Below are 19,719 nucleotides of genomic sequence, written 5' to 3' on the forward strand. Positions count from 1 at the left end.
TTATCTCTAAATTGGGGAGAATCGGATTTCAAGGTTGATGAATAAAGATGGTTGCATATCTGTAGCCAGAGTTGTTGTCAGTGGATCTATTCCAGATGGAGGCTGGTTAAAAGTGGCATCCTCCAGTGGTCCATCTTGGGACCAGTGCTCTTCAACATCTTCATCAATGATGCATACACTGGGATTGAGCGTATCCTCTGTCAGTTTACTAATGACACCAAGCTGCAGTACTGCAGCTGATACAATAGAAGGGATGCTATCCAGAGAGACCTGAACAGGATTGAGAATTGAGTTGATGTGAGTGTAATGAGGTTCAACAAGGCCAAGTGCAAGGTGCTGCAGTTGGGTTGAGGCAGTCCTGGATATGAGAACAGACTGGGAAAAGAACTCCTTGAGAGCAGCCCTGCAGAGAAGGACTTTGAGGTCCTGGTATATGAAAAACTTAACATGAACCATGTGTGAACCCACAGCAAGGCCAACGGTATCCTGGGCTGTATCAACAGAGGGGTGGTCAGCAGCACAAGTGAGGTGAATGTCCCCTTGAAGTCTGCCCTTTTGAGGCCCCCTCTGGATTACTGCATTCAAGTCTGAGGCCCCCAGATGAGGAAAGATGTGGAGTTTTTGGAGTGGGTCCAGAGGAGGACCATTAAGCTGACGAGAGCGGAGCACCCTTCCTACAAGGACAGGGTGAAGCAGGTGGGCTTGTTCAGCCTGGGAAAGAGAAGACTCTGAGGATACCTGAGACGGTATACATAAAGGAAGCTTATAAGCAGGATGGAATTCAACTTTTTACACAGATAGGTAGTGATAGGACAGGGTAGAATGGTTATAAAGTAAAAGAGAGGAGATTTAGATTAGATGTCAGGGGGAAATTTTCGCTGAGACGGTGGTGAAATGTTGGAATAGGCTGTCCAGAGAAGTTGTGGATGCCTCATCTCTGGAGGCATTCAAGGCCAGGTTGGAGACAGCCCTGGGCAGCACGATCTAGTGGTTGGCCACCCTGCCCATGTCAGGGGAGCTGGAACTGGGTGATCCTTGAGGACTCTTCCAACCCAAGCCATTCTATGATTGTTAGAGTGAAACCAGTATACAGATGGATTTTAACAGGAGACAAACCTAGCATTATTTAGAATGATTGAAAGGGGTTCCAAAAGCAGCTCTGAGGTGAACAAGAAGCCCTTTTGCTACGAGTCTGATCTGGTGGTAGGGGCAGACATGAGGATATACATGAGAAAGTGGACGTTGTAATTCATTTCTGATTTTTGAAAAATATAGTATACAGGACACTATGTATTTTGTCACTTATCATCTGGGAACTTTTTTCTTTATCTTCTGCATGGTTCTCAGAACAAAGACCCCTAATTCAACTTGAAGCTTTTGGGCACTGTTGTAATAAAAACTGCAAAAGGAAATAAGATCTATTCAGTCTGAAAGCAGAGAATACAAGTGGATACTCAGATTTGTGCTTAAGTCTTGTTTATCCTTCCATAACCTTTTCAGAATCTCTGAAACAACAAAAGATTTGTAATTAATCTATGGGTGCATTTTCTCTCTGTTTCAAGGAGGAGTCAAAGCAGCTGTATTTGTTTATTTGAAATATCAACAGCATGGAATTTGTTAAAATAAACCCATGGAGATCATTCAAATAATTTGTGTCCTTTCCAATTGCTGGTGTGCACTGCTGTTGATATTGCACAAGGAATCATGGAAACATTTTATTGCCTAGTCTCTGGCTTCACAAGACAAAATGCTGCTAGTCCAGCTCAAAAATTTTCTCCATCCAACTACAAAGAAAAGTCTTGTGTAAAACATAAATGCATTGTAAGGATGAGAAAGTGTATCTTAGAAGCTAACTAGAAATTAAAATGCATTGGATTTTTAATGCACATTGAAGCAACGTTTAACTTCAAGGTTAATATAACTGAAGAGATACCATGCACAGTTACTATGTGGTTCTCACTGAAGAGTCACTGTAAAAGCTCAGTAAAATAATCAGTATTGTGTTGTTATTTTTCTCCTTTTGTTTATCAACAATCAAAAACGAGTAGCTTAAATGAAGACATGATTATTATTTGTATCAGAAGCCACCAAAGCATATCTTTATTTCCAAAACAATTTGGCTTAAGTAATCTAGGACTTGCTTGGATTTTTTTGCCTCATTTGGTGCCAACTGAATTGGCAAACTTAACACTAGCTGGAAAACATAGCTCTGGCAAAATCCCCAAAACAGCATATATATGATTTTGCTGCTTTATTTGGAAGAGATCTTCCTGGTATTATATTACTTTGTGAAATACAGGTGAAGGTGGTACACGGTTGTGCAGTTGTGCACGACCCACACTTTTGTAAGGATGGACTAAAAAGGACAAACAGAGATTTAGCAGTCTGTAACTCTTTCAGAGCCACAGAGTTGATATTTACCAAACAGAAGACCTTGAAGGTCTGAAAGAAAAGTAACAGCTGGGAGTACAAATGAATTGACAAACACTGAATGCCATGAATATTAAAAACACAGTGTATAGAAATAGAATTTTTTGTTTTGTAGTTATGTAGACAAAACATTAAGTAGTGTTTTGTTTCTATTACCTATCATGTTTGTGTTTGCTTTGATAGTATAGTAATGTTTTCTATGATTGTTTTTACTTTGTGGTGCTTCTAAACCTATTGATTTTGCTGTGTACCTGAATTGCCTGCAGCCTCATCATCTGCGGTAATCTTTTAAAACAAGGATCCTCACAGAGAAAACAATATCTCTAATTTTTTTTTCCCATAGCAAGAGAACTATTTTGTTATGTTTTACTAATAAGAATTGAAGATATGGAGGCACTGCTATTAGAATTATTAAAACTGATACCTACAGCTGTTTTAGTTCCCTCTTTTTTGTATATATTCTTCTCCCTTGCTCTTACAGTGTAAGAAATTATTTCTTGTTGCCTTCAGCTCTTCCTTTAAAATCAACAGGATTCTTACCTGCACATTGTGTTGCTTTGCTTAGGTCTTTCCAGGTATTTTTTATGCCTCTAGGTGTCTTGGACTGATTTGCAATTTGCTGAAAATTTGAAGGCAGATATTGAGCTGGATCATCAGTGATGAATACAAGTTCCCCAATTAAAATGGAAATGTGAGGCTCTTTGCAGGATGAGGTGGGAAAACACCTAGTATATAAAAATAATGTACATTTGGTTTCACATAACACTATATGAACCTTATTGAAACTCATTACTTTTGTTTTATATTCAATTGATTTTAGTAGTACTCATACAGATTCACATTAGTATAACTGACTTTAACATTTGGCTTCAAGAATGACAGTGTAGAATGAACTGTCTTCAAATGGTATTTCGTCTCCCCCTCCTTCTACCCTAGCCCAGACCAGATACACACACAGGATTAGGAGGAAGTGAACATTTAACCTTGAACGTTTATCGTAGAAGTAGAAAGGCAGAACAAGTATGAAGGATTATAAAAGGTCCTATGGGGACAAGACATAGATAGGATCTACACCCATGCAATCAATGCAGAATTGTTTCCCTCCCAGCTCATTTTTATTTAAATCAAGAGTTCACAAGATCTATAAATCATAGGTTCTGGATCCCTGCCAATTTTTTTGTAAATTGTAGTAAAAAAAGATGCAAAATAGAACTATAGGAAGGATGGCATGGAAAGTGTACTTCAGAATATATTTATAATGACAATAATATAAATAATGATAGTAATATACTATCACAAATACACGGCACTGTGATATTAAGTAGTTCTGTGCTTCTTCTGCCAAGTTCTGTGCTTCTGTGCCAACGAATTACTGAAACTTTTATCTCTTTGAAAAATAATACCTGCCTCAGATGCCTGACTAGAGAAGCACAGATCAACAGCCAGCTTACTCATGACCTTGCAGGATTTATAAATAGGAGACATCATTTTTAAAATGTAGTCAGGTATGTTACGCACATCTAAACATCACGTGCTAAAGCCTCAGTTTTACATTAAAAAATCCTCCAAGAAGAGATTTAAGAATTTTCTCTAAAAAAACCAAACCAAAACAAAACACAAAACCACCAGACAGGGTTATATGACAATCCTGAGGCAAACCACACAACGATGGATGCCACACAACCACGGTGTCTAACCTAAGGAGCTTTTACTACTGCATGAAAACATGGACACAACAATGCAATTAGCTTGATGAAGAAGCTCAGGCTGTGATATGAGAATATCTTGAATACTCGTGGCAAAATTAATTTGTTTCCCTTCTATTTTTGCAGGACGGTTCCATGCATGATGGCGCACGGCCTTTTGCTTCCCCCAGCAGCCCATTTCAGAGGCGTATAGGAAGGATTACATCCTACAGTAGGTCTGTGAACTCTTCCACGCCGCGTTTTTCCATTGGTGACTGATCTTTGTGAAACGCCACACGTTGGCTCGTTATCCGTGAGCCAACAGGCTCTCACTTCCACATGGAAACCTCCTCTCACAAAAACCAGCTCTGTTTAACGGCAGAGAACAGGAACTATCAAGCCGCAGCACCAGGCGGCCACACCCGCCCCGAACTCCAGGTTTCTCACACCGCCCCACCGAAGGCGCCCCGCCTCCTTCTTTAATGTCGCCCGCCCCGCCCCGCCGCCCGTTCCTCCTCCCGCCGTCAGCTGGTGTTGGCTGTGACGTCACAGGTGCCGGCCGCACGGTGGGGAGGCGCGGCGCGGCGCCCCCAAGATGGCGGACCAGATCCCTCTGCACCCGGTGCCGCGCAGCGCCCAGCGCAGAGCGGCCTATTACAGCAGCGCCTCCGCGGCGCAGAGGCACAACAGGTACGGGCGAGGGCGGCGATCCCCACCCCGCGGCCTCACGCCTTCTGTCTTCGGGCCGGGCGCCCGGCCCCGCCTTGCAGCCCTTGGCGGCGGGTTGCGACCTCTCGTAGGGCGGTGCGAGGGCCGCGTGCTGCCGGCCGTCCCGCTCGGACCCCGGGCCGGGCGGTGAGAGCGGCTGGCTGTGGGGCCTCCGAGGAGGATGCGCTCTCGGCCCGTGTCCCGCGGATGCGGCCTGGGCTGCCGGTAGCTGCTGTTTGTGGCCGGCAGGGTGCCCGCCTTAAAGGGCTGCTATGGGCGTCGTTAGTGAACGTGCTATAAGACAGCCGCCGTATCTTAGAGAGTAAAGCGTGAGCTTCCCGGAGCGTGAAAAATAACCTTAGGCTTCTAAAATTGTGAGAGGACTTAGAAGAAATTCGTTCGAAGCGTTTGCTCCCGAGTGAAGATGGAATGTTTCTTGCCTTCCTGCTTTCCTGAAGAACTCTAAGGAATGTGCCGTCATCGTTCAGGAGGAAACACTTTGCTCTGTAATTTCTGTGCATCCTCTGGGCAGTGCTCCTGAAGTTGGGAATGGTTGCATTTGGTTGTTTGAGGCTTTTTTCTCCTCTTCTTGATTCTCATGGGGTGCAGGACTGGAGGGAGCGGATTTGCTGGCTGTAGCAGATGGGCTTTCTAAGCACAGAATAACTGCTGCTGCTGTTCGAAGTCAAATTAGTGAAATCAGTTCATTAGGAATAATAAAAGAAAATAAATTGCTAGTATGGAGTATCTAACGGAAGAAACAGTTTAAAATTATGCAGAGTAAGATAGGTTTAAATAATATGGCCTTGATTTTTTAAACTTAAAAGATAAGCCTGCAAATATTCACAGGAAGTCCTCTGATAGGACAGCCTGCTGCAGCTGTGTTCTCCTTTTCACTAATACTTGAATGTGTGACAATCTGTTGTAAGTCAGTTCTTTGCCCTGAGGAAGCGTGGTGTTATCATTATCATCCCTATTTCTCAGAGAATTGAGGCAGGAGAAAGTTCTACATGGGATCTGTAAGCTTTTTAATAGATGTTCCCCTTTTTAAGAAGAAAAGGAAGGGGAAGGATTATTGTTCTGGCAAAACCTCAGTCTAGGCCATCAAAGGTATTGGATGGCTCTGTTATAGCTTAGGAGCATTGAAAAATACTATAGATGTACGACAAGTTTATATAGCATGTAGGTACATAGGCTTTTCAGAGACGTATTTTAACACAAGAATTACAGTTACTTATGCAAACTGTTTAAACTCGAGCAAATAAGCAGATTCAGTAAGCTGTAAGATCTGGCAAGGAAATAGAGATTCATTATGGATATGCTTTGTCCCCTCTGTCTTATTTGATTAGCTTTACCTTCCAAAGATTGTAGATTGAATTCCCTAGTCGTCTTTCAGAGTTTCTCTTTTATAATCTATGCGCTTTTGAAATGTAAGTGCATATTTATTTTAGCAGTCCTCTTCACAAATTATTATAATTAGTCTTCGTTAGTTCCATCAAACCACTTGTACGGTTATAAAGCATTTTGACCATGTTTATTACTTCTGGTTCTTTATTTTGATCATGGAGCCATAGCATGGCTTGGCTTGGAAGGGGCATTAGAGATTATCAAGTTCAAACCTCCGTGACATCATCAGGGTGGCCAGCCACCAAATGGGGCTCAGGATCCTGTTCAACTTGGCCTTGAATGCTCCAGGGGTGGGACATCCACACCTTTGGGCAACTGTTCCAGCATCTCTACACCCTCTGAGTAAAAAATTTCTTCCTAACATCTAATCTAAATTTCTCCTCTTTTACTTTAAAATCCTTCTACTTTGTCCTCTCGCTAATAGAGAGTACAGAAAGCTTCCTGCTTGTAAGCTCCCTTCATCTACTGGAAAGCCACAATGACATTTCCCCAGAGCCTTCTCTTTTCCAAGCTAAACAAGCTTGGTTCCATCAACCTTTTATCGTAGAAGAGTTGCTCCAGGCTTTTGATCATTTTTGAGCCGACAGCTTCTTTCTGGACTGGGAACCTTAGGCTTGGATGCAGGACTCCACATGGGGCCTCACCAGGGTAGAGTGGGGCAATCACCTCCATCTCTCTCCTGGCCACCACTCTGTTGTTGCAGCTTAGGATACTTTTGGCCTCCTGGGCTGCAAAAGTGTGCTGCTGGCTCATGTCTGGCTTTTTATCCATCAAGAACCCAAAGACCTTCTCTGCAGGTCTTCTCTTAGTGAGTTTTTTTCTCCCTGCGTGTTCTTACATCTGGGATTACCTTAACTCAAGTGCTACACTTAGCTCTTGATATCATTAAACCTCAGCAGATTCTCTTGTGCCCGCTTCTCAAGCCTCTCCAGGTCCCTCTGGATGGCATCCCTTCCTTCTGCTGTATCAGCTGCACCATTCAGCTTGTTGTCATCAGTAGACTTTCTGAGAGCACTCTTGGTCCCATAGTATATATTGTTGATAAAGAAGTTAAGGAGCACCAGTCCCCTGACAGGCACCACTCATGACCAGCCTGCACCTAAACATCAAGCCATTGATGGCCATCCTCTGGCGACATCCATTCTAACAGTTCTTTAATCTACCAAATAGTTCAGCCTTCAAATTCACATCTCTCCAAGTTAGGGAGAAGAATGTGGTTTGGGACTGTGTCAGAGGCCTTGATATGAGTATGAGAGGCCTTGGTATGAGTGCAGGTAGATGGCATCAATTGCCCTTGGCCACTGATGCTGTCACTCCATCTTAGAAGGCCACCAAATTGGTCAGATATGATCTGCCCTTGTTGAAGCTGTGCTGGCTGTCTCTCCAAATCACATCCTCATCTCAGGTATGCCTTGATGCTTTTTCAGGAGTATCTGCTTCTTGATCTTTCCAGGCACAACAACAGGCTCACTGGCCTGTAGTTCTCTAAGTCTTCCTTTCTCCTTTTTCTTTAATGTGGGAGTCACTGGGGCCTTTGCTTGGCAGCCACGATTCTTTGAATATGAGGGAGAACTGCTTTGCATCCACATCAGTCAGTTCCTGGAATGGATATGTTTCTGGCCACATAGACTTGTATGCATCCAGCCTCACAAAGTAGTTTTGGACTGGCACACTGGGAGGGATTTTGCTCACCAAACCCTGCTAAGATGTAGAGGGGCAACACGAGGCGTGGGAAGCCTAACTGACAGTGAAGTCTGAAGCAAAGAACTCGTTAAGTACTTCAGCCTTCTCCATGTCTGAAGTGTCCAGTTCTTTCCTCTTATTTAGTGCTGGTACAACTTGTAATTCTTGTGACTTGAAGTTACGATTGATCTATGACTCCTAAGCTTTTAGGAATGCTTCATCCTGCTTTTCTAACCTTTCTATGCAGCACAGACTTCTAAGGGGACTTGCATTCCTGTGTAAGCTGCAGGAAAGCTCCTGGTTTCACAAATGCGTGTATGAGTATTGAAGTGTGTATACATACAGTTTTAGTTTGAAGGAGCGTAATTCATACTTCAGAAGATATCTAGAGGTGGGCGCTAATTAAAATATATTTTTTTAATCTCAAACCAGGTTTCTGTGCTCTCAAGAGACTTGTCATATTTTTTTTTTTTCAGTGAAGAACTTACAGTTCTTACATTGTGTCTTTTGCAAGTCTTATGCACAGGTCCTTACCTTTAGCATAGTAATGCTATTTAACTCAAGCTGATTTCCCTGCTACTGGCAACTTCAGTTAATGCAACTCAGCAGTTGCTTACCTGTAGTGGCCTCAAAGCTAATTTGTGGAGTGACTTATTTTGCTTAAGCTGAGTAGTGTGTAGGAGTCTGCTATCGTTACTGCTGTTAGTTCTGCAGGAAGGGAGAAATTCTTTCTCATCCAGTGTGTCTCTATAGTGTTTGTGTCCTTGAGAGTACTTTTGCTGACCATTAGCCTGTATTTTAAAGCTGGAATGTGTTCTTCCCCACACACCCAAGGAGCTGCGGTGCTATGCACCTGAAATCACATGCTTTTATATAGAATTGAACAGAAAACTGGCTGTGTGCTACTGTTAGAAACTAGGAAAATCTATTTTGAGGTAAGCACTTGTTTATATTCTAATAATTAACAATCTTGTTATATATACTGTAATAGTTGTAGAATGCATGGAGGAAAAAAAAGCTACTGTTTTCTGACTGTTTTGACACTTTGTCTTTCAGCACAAAGGATCTGAGACAGTTGCTGTGGGTTCTTTGTTTGTCTTTGGTTTGCTTTTGTTTTGTTTTGCACCATATGGGAAAAAGAGGACTGGAATGCTCCTGGGATCACTTTGAATATGCAGTGAGACTAACGCTCTTTTCTTATAGTCAGAAGCCCAAAAGTAAGCAACTGCTGAGCACAGAAAGTTAACTGTGCTCTGTGTTGTCCATCTACCTTATATGTGGATGTAAAACAAGAAGCTGGGTGGAATTTTGAAGCTGATAAGGGACTGAGTTAAACAGTGCTCAACCCTCATTTATCTGTAAGCAAATTATCTAGTTCATTAAGGTGTCCTGTGCTTGTTGCTGTCAGAGTATGTTGTGTTTGGCCTAGTGGTGCTACATTGCGAAGTGTTGAGACAGCTGAGCTGCTGCCAGAGTATCTGGTCTTACCAGCTGTGTCCAGTAGTACGTAAATACAGTTATGCTCCAAGTATTCAGAGGTATGCCTACATTGTCACAAAAAACCCTTCATTCTGAGGAAGAAATCTTCCATCATGATTATGTGTAATATGGATCATGACAGTGTACTTATGAATGGCCACGTATCAAGAGGCTGCAGTAAAGCAAGAGTGGAAAAATCAACTGCTGTTGCCTCTCTGTAGTTTGCCTTCTGATAGAGGACTCAGGTTTTAGGAAATTGTTGCTTTTTGATGACCATTTTTGTTTGTGTGACAGATCTGGTAACTACATGAATTTCAGCTTAGTGTAACCTGAGGTTCATCTGTATGTCCCAGAAATATCGTAAACTGTTAACGACCAAAAGTATTTGCATTACTGGATTGAATGATGCTCTGTTTTCTGTAGACTTGATTCATAGGTAATATTACCTATTGGGACTGATAACTGTAAGATTTAGGATAGGTTTGTTTTAGTGACACAGGTAACAAGTAGAGCTGCTCACAGTATCAATTGTGAAGTATTTTTACATACAGTGACATTTTTCTTGATGTCATACCTGGGAAATTGTACTTCATCGCCAATAGTATGTTTTGATGACATAGCAACTTTAAGTAATTTTTATAAGAAGTTGCAGTTCTTTGACTCAACATTGCTTAGAATCATGTTTGGAAAATACTTTTTGTTTTGTTGATGCTAGCAATATACTTTGCACACAAAGACAAGTAAATGTATAAAATGTATATTTAAGGTTGTTTGTATTTAAGCTGTGTTTTGACCCAATATTTGCCTGCCTTCCTGATTTTTGTCTGTAGTATCCAAATATGGTGATTTGCGTTCCTTGGACAGGCACTTGGATTGCTTGGAATGGGGAGAAAAAACAATTGATCAAGCTACAGTGTCAATAACAATCCCCAGTGACAGTGATAAAATGGCCCCGTTGTTGTGATCAATGATGTACCTTACTAATTAAAAATAGGGTTCTAGCAAATGCAGATGTTTCCTCAGGTCCTGCTGTTTATTTTGTTATTGGTCATAGCTATTTGTTAAGTAGATGTTCACTCATCCTGTCCTGGCTTGAAAAAAGATGTTGATTCTGGTGGGGCATGTGTAGTGCTTTCTAAGGTGAGGAAAGGGGAGCAAGGAATGGTTTGGGCTTTGTTTTTTAAATGACAGCTTCCTTATGCAGGTCTCTTGAATTTGCTTCTGTCATCTCTGGCAAGGAGATGTAGGCATGGGGAAAGGGAAGGCAAATGGCATTCAGAGCTTTTGCTTTGCTATGGCACCTGCAGTTCTAGTCTGCTGTCATTTAAGTCATCCTTGAAAGGCTGCCTATGGAAGGTAGTAACTGTGCAGTCTGCATTTAGACCTTTCTCTCAACAAAGTTTTTCTTTATTTCTGCGGGTCAGAAGTGATTAGTGTATGGTTTGTTGTGTTTTCACTATAGTGATTGATCAAAAATGCTCCCCTACAGTTTTCCAGAAACTGCATTGCTCGTAAAAGGCTGGGCATTCAGCTTATTACAGTGACTATTAGTCATTTCACTTGATAAACTCACTAACGAACTTCCTTACGTACAGTTGAAGTACTTTTTTCCTATTTTGTTGTCCACTTGACAAATGTGCACCATAATGGGAGTGCTGTAATAGGTTTTTAATGATTGTGTTACGTAAGGACACGAAAACAAAGTTACGTGTTGAAATTGAATACAGATATTTGGTATGCAGATCTTCAGCTTCCCCCAGAAGTGTCCAAAAGTGTATTTTGTTGTTTTTACTATTGATCTACTGTGGTTATGGCTTCTTCCTTATGGAGTTGTGTCACAGGCCTGTCCCTGATGATGTGTATGAATTGTAACAGGATTGCTTTCTCTGTGTGTTTGTTATGAGGCCAGGACTCAGAGATTTGGGAAGTAAGACTGGGTAGGGGTACACTTGCAAAAGAGATACAGCTACAGCTTAATAAAAACAAACAAACATTGACAAGCTCTGGTCAATTTTGTATATTTCTGAGAAAAAAAAAAAAAAAAAAAAAGTATTTTTGTGGTTTTGCAGGAAGAGGTTAAAGGAAACTCTTCAGATCTCATGCATTTACCTGTACAAGGCTTCACTTCTGTCATAGTCTATGAAGAACGTAACTCTGTAATGCAACCAGAGTTCTTGTTGAAGTCATCATAGTGATGTTTGAAATTAAATGGAAACAGTAACTTCCAGTCTTTAGAAATGTTGAGGAATATTTGGAAAAAAAAAAAAAAATTGTAATTGGATTTTTCTGGTGTAGCTTGTAGCAAAGAAAATATTTTCTGAAGATACTGAATGTTTGAATGAGGAACTGTTGTGGAGCAGCTATATAAAAATGTATGATTGGTCAAGCTAAATGGATGTTTAATGTAATCTTTCTTGCTGCTGTGGAATGCTTAAGTCTTTTTATGTCATGGAACAGGATCTGAGCAGCTGGATCAGTGCAGAATGCAGCATACAGTAGCTGCTGCTTTGTTGGTTTGTCCTCTAAACTATTCTTGCTCTTCGTCTGAATTGAGTCTGCCTTTTTCTCTGTTTTTCTCTTCCTCCACCTGCTCAGTTTGCTTATCCTTATCCTCAGACTTGAGAGGTGTTTGTGTGGGTTAGACTGTGGAGGAATGAATAAGGATAGGGCAGGATAGAGCTGGGACAGGTCAGGTGATGCTTCTCTCTCCTATCTTTGTACTGGCCATGAGCAGAAGCAAAGCAAAATGATGACTTGGGATGATGTTTTCGTAGTAGATATTGATATCAAAGCCTGTTTAAAGGCGCTTATTGTGTATGATTCCCTTTCACTTAAGTCTGTAAAATCTCATTCCTAAAAATAGCTGGATTTTGTTGAAAGTTGTTCAGTGTTAGTGTTCCTTTTTGCATAGGAAGCCATATTTTTATCAGACAGTTCTTTTCATACGTGATTCGTAGCAGCCATGCTGAGAGTTTTGATGTCTTTGCTCTGGCTTCCAGTGTTTCCTTATCTTAATAAAAGTTTCTAGGATTGCACTTAGTTGATTTGTCATTCAAGGCAAATCCACACTTCCAGCAATTAAGTGGAAAAATACTAGGTAACAAAGACAAAAAGATTTTTGTCCTCTTCCTAGTTAGGAACAGTGCATTATTCATTGTCCTATTGTTTTTAAATACTGAAGCATAATTTTCTAGCACAATACCAAAATTACTTTTGAAACAGAATAAATTGCTTGTCAGTTCAAAGGCTATATTTTGAAGTCAGATGCTTATGCTCATTATCTTCACTGCTTGGTGAAGCTCCATATTTAAAAGTGCAAACTAGATACTAATTGTGAAAAAATAATTGTTTATAATGGCAAAAAAAAAAAACAAAACCCACCAAACACGTGAGCGATTACAGTTAGAACATTGGTGCGTTCTACAAATATCACCACATTTGCAAGAGTAGCATTAAGTATGAAGCAGATCTTTGAATCTGTTTCTCTTAATTGCCTTGCATTAATGTGCTCCGTCAGGAGAGGCTTCAGCCATGTTTGCCTTGTTACCTCTGCATATAAAGCAAATGATCTTTTGAATCAGACACTGTTCAAGTTATGTGAGTCAGAGGGGTCTGTTGCTGCGTGCTCCAGTGTGGCTGGCAAGTTGTGTTTTCACTGGGTGGTGGCACACCATTAATTGCTGAGGTCTAAAAGCAAGATACAATGCAGTGCAAGGCTTTGTATTGGGAGTAACTGCGATAATGTAATTAGCAAACCTAACCAGGGGAGAATATAAAAGCATTGAATGTGAACCTGTTTAAACGCAGGCTTTACTTACTGGAATTCAGCATAAAGCAATAAAGTGTTTTAAGCAGTAACTTTTATTGTCAAGTGTGTAAATTTGAGTATTTAAAATCAGTTTAGTGCGAAAGTAATCCGTACAATCTTGTGTAATACGCCTTGTGACCTGTAAATAACTGCCTTTTGTATTAGGTTCTTTTTTTCTTAATCACTGTTTAGAATAGCAAGAATGGAAAAAGTGTTGCCAGATGGCCATATTAAGAAAAATACCAGATGCACCCTTTTGCAAACGACATTGTTTGCAAAGTACACTTGTGAGGCTTCTGCCGTGCTTTAACCTCCACGTGCCTATTTTTGAAGGGGTTCCTGTTAGTAATAGTTCTGAAAGTATTTTCTGTGGCTTTTGGTTTCCCAGAACTACTTTCGTTTTTTTCTGCTGTGTTGTTGCTCTCTGATAATTTGAAAAAGATGATTTTTTTTATTATTATTATTATTTTTTTTTTTTGGAAGAAGAAAGATCTACAAAGCCTGTTTGTAGATAGTGGATGATGTCTTTTCAATAGAAATTGTGTACTAGAACTCACCCTTCCCCCCCCATTTTATGCCTTCCAAAAAGATTTATAATGGAATACTGGTTTTAATACAGACTATGCATATGTGCATTGCTGAAAAACCAGAGGACAAGTAATGCTTTCAGATTTTATGTATTAAATCTACAGTAGATAGAGGAAAAACAGACCTAGTGATGGTGCTTTCTCATGCCCGGTGTTTGTATAAAATCTTGGGTTTGTTCAAGGTTTTGACAGGTGTAATTTGAATGCTGCTTAGCATACTGTACTACAGAACTGCAGCATATGCTGAGTTTGTAGGGACCTACAAGGACCATCGGGTCCAACTGCAGGCTCCACACAGGGCCACCCTAAATTCAAACCCTTTGGGAGCGTTCTGTGCGTCCCGCTCCGTGCCCCCCGCCCTGTGCTGCAGACCCTTTCCCTGTGGGCTGCCGTCCCCTGGCGCAGCTCCGCGCCGTTCCCTCGGGCCCTGGCGCTGTGGCACAGAGCAGAGCTCAGCGCTGCCCCTCCGCTCGCTGTGAGGAGCCGCAGCCGCCATCAGGGCTCCCGTCAGCGCTGAGCACACCCGGACACCTCAGCCGCTCCGCGCACAGCTTTCCCTCCAGACAAACCCTTCCCCATCTTTGTAGCCCTCCTTTAGATGCTCAGTAATACCTTCGTGCTCTTACACCGCCTTCCTTCTTTCTTTCCTGTCAGGTTAGTTTAGTGTTGCTCAGTTCGTGGACTTTCTCTGCCCGTGTTGGAAATTTTACTTCAGTTTGAAACAAAGCTCTTGTTCAGTCAGAGCTGCGTACTGAATGTACCAGCTCACCCACCAGGTGAGAAGATGGAGTGCATTTCTGCACTGAGAGAGCTTTTTATTTTTAATATTCTCCATAGCCATATAAATTCATGTACACTGCAGACATTCCCAAGCACTGGGATTCAGTACTTGCATACTGTTGACGTATGTCCTGGTGTGAACTTGAGCTGTTCCAGCCCTTGCTCTTCCTGGGCCGTCCCCAGGCAGAGCTTAGAGGTTGGGTTTGGTTCATGCCAGACAGCTTGCAGGCAGGTTTCTGCTTGTTTAGAGGTCAGATGCTTGGGAGCTTCCCTTCAGTTTGTGGATGTGGATATTGCCTTCATGTGCACTCAGATTAGAGCTTACACAATGCTTTTTATATGTACAAATATACCAACAACTGGATTTTTTTAATCACTGCTTCTGTTAAAAAAAAAAAAAAAATAGTTTTTTAGGTTGCTGAGGGGAAAATGAACGGTCCTAGGATGCATATTGTAAGAGACACAGTACAGCTTTCATCAAAAACAATCCAATAATTTTTAAGCTTTGCATCTGTCAAATGCTTTTTTCTGACTCAGCCCTTATTATATTTTTTAACTTTCTGAGCACTAGGAATTATGCTTTACTGCTCCCCATGCAAGAATAAATCCAAGAGAGAAATTGCAGATTACATGAAGAATAAAAGATGTTTTAGTTTGAGAATTGAAAAAATAAAATGTATGTGCATTGCACATACATTGCACAATTCCCTTTTATTCTAGTCAAATATGTTTTCATCACCTGTTTGTATTTAATGACTGCTTAACTACCATTCTCAGTAGTATTAATATTTTTATGTATGTAATTTTTTTGCATGTTGGTTGGATTTGGTACTTTTGTTCTTTAAGCATTCTTGCAGTCAGCCTTTCTGACCACTTTGTTTGTAGGGGTTGATCTCTGTATGATTTTATTTACATCCATCAGCTATTTTTTTTTATTTATTTTATTATTTATTGCATGCAAGTAGATCATCTAGATTTTCTTCCATCTAATATCCTAGTAGTCCTTTGAATGGCCTATAACAGGGAACCTGAGTAGTAGTGCTGTTCTTTCATATTTTCATACCACTGAGTCAACAGAAATTGAAGAATTGACTCAATTTACATGCACTTTGGAGAATTTCCTTATCAAACATTCAGGTGTTTTGGCTTGGCTTAATAGGCATTCCACAAGTGCAAAACAGGGAGAAGAGTTTCTGAAGAGGAAAGGACCATTATTAGCCTAGTGTTGTTTTCATAGGTCCACAGTCAAATCAGTTTTGATTTGCTGAATATTCCTGTCAAGAATTACAAAAGTGACTAATGTTTTATTAACTAAGGCTGGTAGACTGATGAGTGGTACAGATCTGATACAGATTCAGGCTTGGAGGTCTGCCTTGGCAGAAATAGTCATAGGTATATCAGGACAGCAAGTTGGAAAAAGCTCAGTGGAAATGCAAAGTTTGTGCTTCTGTGAAAGCTCACTAAATTAGTATTTTTTTTTAACAAAATCTTGCAAATAATCCTTTGAAAAGTAAGAAGCTGCAGCTCTATATTTACAAATTCAATAGTCAACAAGAATTTATATCAAAGTGCTTGGATGATTGCAGTCCTTCTTGCTGTGTTACTCTGTGTAATGCAAATGCTGATGTCAGGGCAAATACATTAGAAGTTTAGGTTGAAAATCTCTCTCTAATGTCATTCCATATAGCAACAATTACCTTTTAGTACTTTGAGATTCCTGGTAATAAAAAATGTTGTGTGATTATTTATTTAGTGTTTTTATTTCATGTTTACAGATATCAAGTAGAAGATGAGTCCTCTCATTTGGATGAAATGCCACTAATGATGTCAGAAGAAGGCTTTGAAAACGATGAGAGCGATTACCACACCCTCCCAAGAGCCAGAATCTCTCAGAGAAAGAGAGGCTTGGAATGGTTTATCTGTGGTGGCTGGAAGTTCCTTTGCACTAGGTTTGTTTCGTACTAGAAGTTTTTATTTAACTATTCAATGATTTAAGTAAGTGCTGATTGCATCCCTGTATTCTACACGTATCACGGAAAACGTTGTAATTTGCTTGTTGTGCACCTGTTAACTATTTTGCCTGCGTTTTCTCTACTAGGATATTTATTAACAGTTAATAAAAGTTCTTTGCAACTGCTGCTGTTTATTTCTCCTGGTGTGCTTTGCTGACTTTCAACTGAAATGAGCTGAAAAGAGGCTTTTAAGAGATCAGATACTGAAATTGTAATAGTCCAGGTCCGTAACATGCAAGCATGGCTGTCAGTGGTACCCAAAACCACACAGAGTAAAACATGTTAAAACTTTCCTTGATTTTTTTTTTTTTTTTTTTTTTTTTTGATGGCATTTATTTCTTAAGGCAGAAAAAAAATGTAGATTTTATTATATTGCTGAAAAGAGAAAGGTCATTAACTGATGATTAGTTAAAATTTCGGCTTTAACAGTTAAGGAAGGCGTGTAGCAGTTGGCCTTAGAGTGAATTGCAGCTGGAGTTAGCTCTTGTGATTTGCTTATTTACAAACTTTGTGCTGAAGTCCAGTGTACATAGTTACATTGGAACAGCAACTTCCTAACTGAATTGCTAGAAAGTTTCCAATTACTGCAGAGTGGTTAAAAATAACCTTTTCATCTTTAATGATGAAATCTGAATATTATGTAAAAAACATTGGAACGAGTGATGTATTTTCAGCTAAGTGATGAAATTTTCTGTTAGCAGGTGATTTTAGAATTTATTTAGACAGGCATCTTCATATGTAGTTTTCTTGGCACTTAATAAATTGCAAGAGACCTTACAATGTTGTTCTACCCAACCAAATGAGAGCTGTTTTTGTGCACTTTTAGTTATGAAGTAACTTTTTTATGCTGCTTTGTTTATAGAAAAAGCCGATGGTTTTTATTTATTCTTTCTGTAATGTCTTAACAGAAAAAAAATGTATTTGTTACAGGGATCAAGTGTTAGAAAGTAGCAGGAAGGAATTAGGGAAGCAGAGATAGCAGAATGAGAGTTAATACATGTCATTTATTTTTGGAAGTGGTGTTTTTTAGTGTTTGAAAGCACTTTGAGAGACTTCAATTTCTTGGGGACATATCTAAAAATGGAAGTACATTTCAAAATGAAGTTGAGATCTTTGGGTATTAGTTACTGTGATGGACAGTTTGTGTAGCTCTAATTTCTGGAATGAGCAGTCCTTGTGCGTCCTATGTTTTACAGGACTTCAGTCTGACTGAATAACTGTTCTGAGTGCAGTTATTCCAGTTGTAATTGCCATGCATTTTAGCCTTTGTTTTTCTAAAGAAACGAGGCATACTGTGCTCATTCACAGTCTTCATACCTCTATTGAATTTTCTGATGATGTGAGGATAACCGGACTGAAGGATGGAGGAAGTTTCAGTTATGCCCCTGTAAGTTTCATGAAAATAGGTATAACAGTAAAGAGAGCACCTTGGAGCTGCCCTGGCAGAGGTACTGGAGCATCCGCTGTGTGTGAAGAAGGGCTGTTAACTGCAGGATGGATTTGTTGGAACTCATAAAAATCAGCGGAATTTCATAAAGACTCACTGATGAAGAGAATTGTAAAAATCTCAGTTTTATTTTAGAACTTCATAGTTTCATCTCAGCTTTAAGCAGAGATCAAAAAAGACGTTTGGATTTTTGAGAAGGAAAAAAGCAGGGAAAAGGCGTTGTGGATAAATTATTTTGCTACACTCTATCACTTCTCTGTGCTGTCAGTGGGTAGTGGATGAGGTATGTGTGTATGTCAGTTCAGAATACTGAAAATTTCTGTGTTTTGTAGAAAAATGAGCTTCTCACATGAAATGGATCTGGGTTTCAACTTGCTTGCCTCTACTCGGGGTGTTCCATGTAGCCTTCTATCTTACAAACTTCCCTCAGCTTGTTTCCTGATGGACCAGAGATGCTCTTTCTTTAGACATTGAATACCTGGGTTAGGAGCTGGGATGCCTGTGGAGCTTCACCTGCTGGGGTCTCAGAGCATGGTGGCTGTGGTGTGGGTCTGTCGGTGTGGAACTCGGTGTCAGCTGTGAGGCCTGAAGTGAGGCCCGTCCCTGTTGGTGAGTGGAAGAACGTTTCATCCTCTTTCCCCCCAGCCTTCACAGAAGGAATATCACTGCTGTCTGTGTACTGCTGTTCTCTCCCCTGTGGCTCAGTGCAACGGGCAAGAGTTGCACTGTGGGAAGTCTGGGTTGGAAAGTCTTCTCTGAAAGAGTGGGCATTGGAATAGGTTGCCCAGAGAAGTAGTTAGAGTCACTGTCCCTAGAGGCGTTCCAGAAACATGCAGATGTAGTACTTAGTAACATAGTTTTGTGGATGCTGATTTGGGTTGGTGGTTGGACATCTCAGAGGTCTTTTCCAACAGTAATGATGTTATGATTCTACACTGTATCCATATTGTATTGATGAGGTAGTTGTAAGAAAATTCTCTCCTAAGCAAGAGGCCCTGAAGGAGTTTGTCTTTTGCCTTACTGATTAACTCAACTGAATTTTGATAGATAATGCAGATGATAGAGTCCATTTAGTCTTGAATTGTACACAGAGACATTTAAATCACGTTGGAATTTTCTGTAACCGAATGTGATGGGAGCTGCATTTCTTTTTCATTAAAAATAAATACTATTGAATAACAACTGAATCGGAGCCTAGAATTTCAGTAGGAAATTTAGCAGGCAGAGGATACTTCCACAAGATAGATGCAGAGATCTGTTTAGTTGGGAACATTTGCTGGGAGGAGGTTCCCATGATATCTTAGTGAAATCTTATCTACTGATCCAATCAAACTATATAAAAACCTCATCTTAGGTGAGTACTTCTGGGTGTGTGAATATCCTTTGTGGTCTTGAGGAGATTTCTTCTGGGCTGAAAGCACCTTAGGGGTTGGTCATTGGTGCACTCAGTGTTAACATTACTCATATTAAACTTCATGCATATTTATTGGGACCCGCTGAATACTAGAATTTTGACTTGCCTGTCCTTTAAATTTCCTAGGATTACTGAAAGGACTGTATAGAAAACATGGAAACTACTGACTGTATTGCTGTGTATGTAGTCATTATACTGTGTAAAAGTAGCGTGTAAGCTATCAGTTTGGGTGTCCATACAGTTAGAACTGAGAGGATTGTGATATGTCTTCTGCAAAGC

General features: G+C 40.4%; 1 protein-coding gene across 2 annotated transcripts in view; it reads left to right on the forward strand.

Moving 5' to 3' along the window:
- Positions 1-4,710: 4,710 nt before the first annotated feature.
- Positions 4,711-19,719, forward strand: part of ATP9B (ATPase phospholipid transporting 9B (putative)) — a gene marked incomplete at both ends in the record, with an annotated part of 154,432 nt that continues 139,423 nt past the window's right edge. For both annotated transcript variants that reach the window (XM_079533223.1, XM_079533224.1), the window contains 2 exons: positions 4,711-4,805; positions 16,343-16,516. In XM_079533223.1, coding sequence (XP_079389349.1) covers positions 4,711-4,805; positions 16,343-16,516 — 269 coding nt within the window. The remainder of the gene's footprint in view (positions 4,806-16,342; positions 16,517-19,719) is intronic.

This window comes from Tetrao urogallus (genome assembly GCF_951394365.1).
Source record: "Tetrao urogallus genome assembly, chromosome: 3".
Classification (NCBI taxonomy): Eukaryota; Metazoa; Chordata; class Aves; order Galliformes; family Phasianidae; genus Tetrao; species Tetrao urogallus.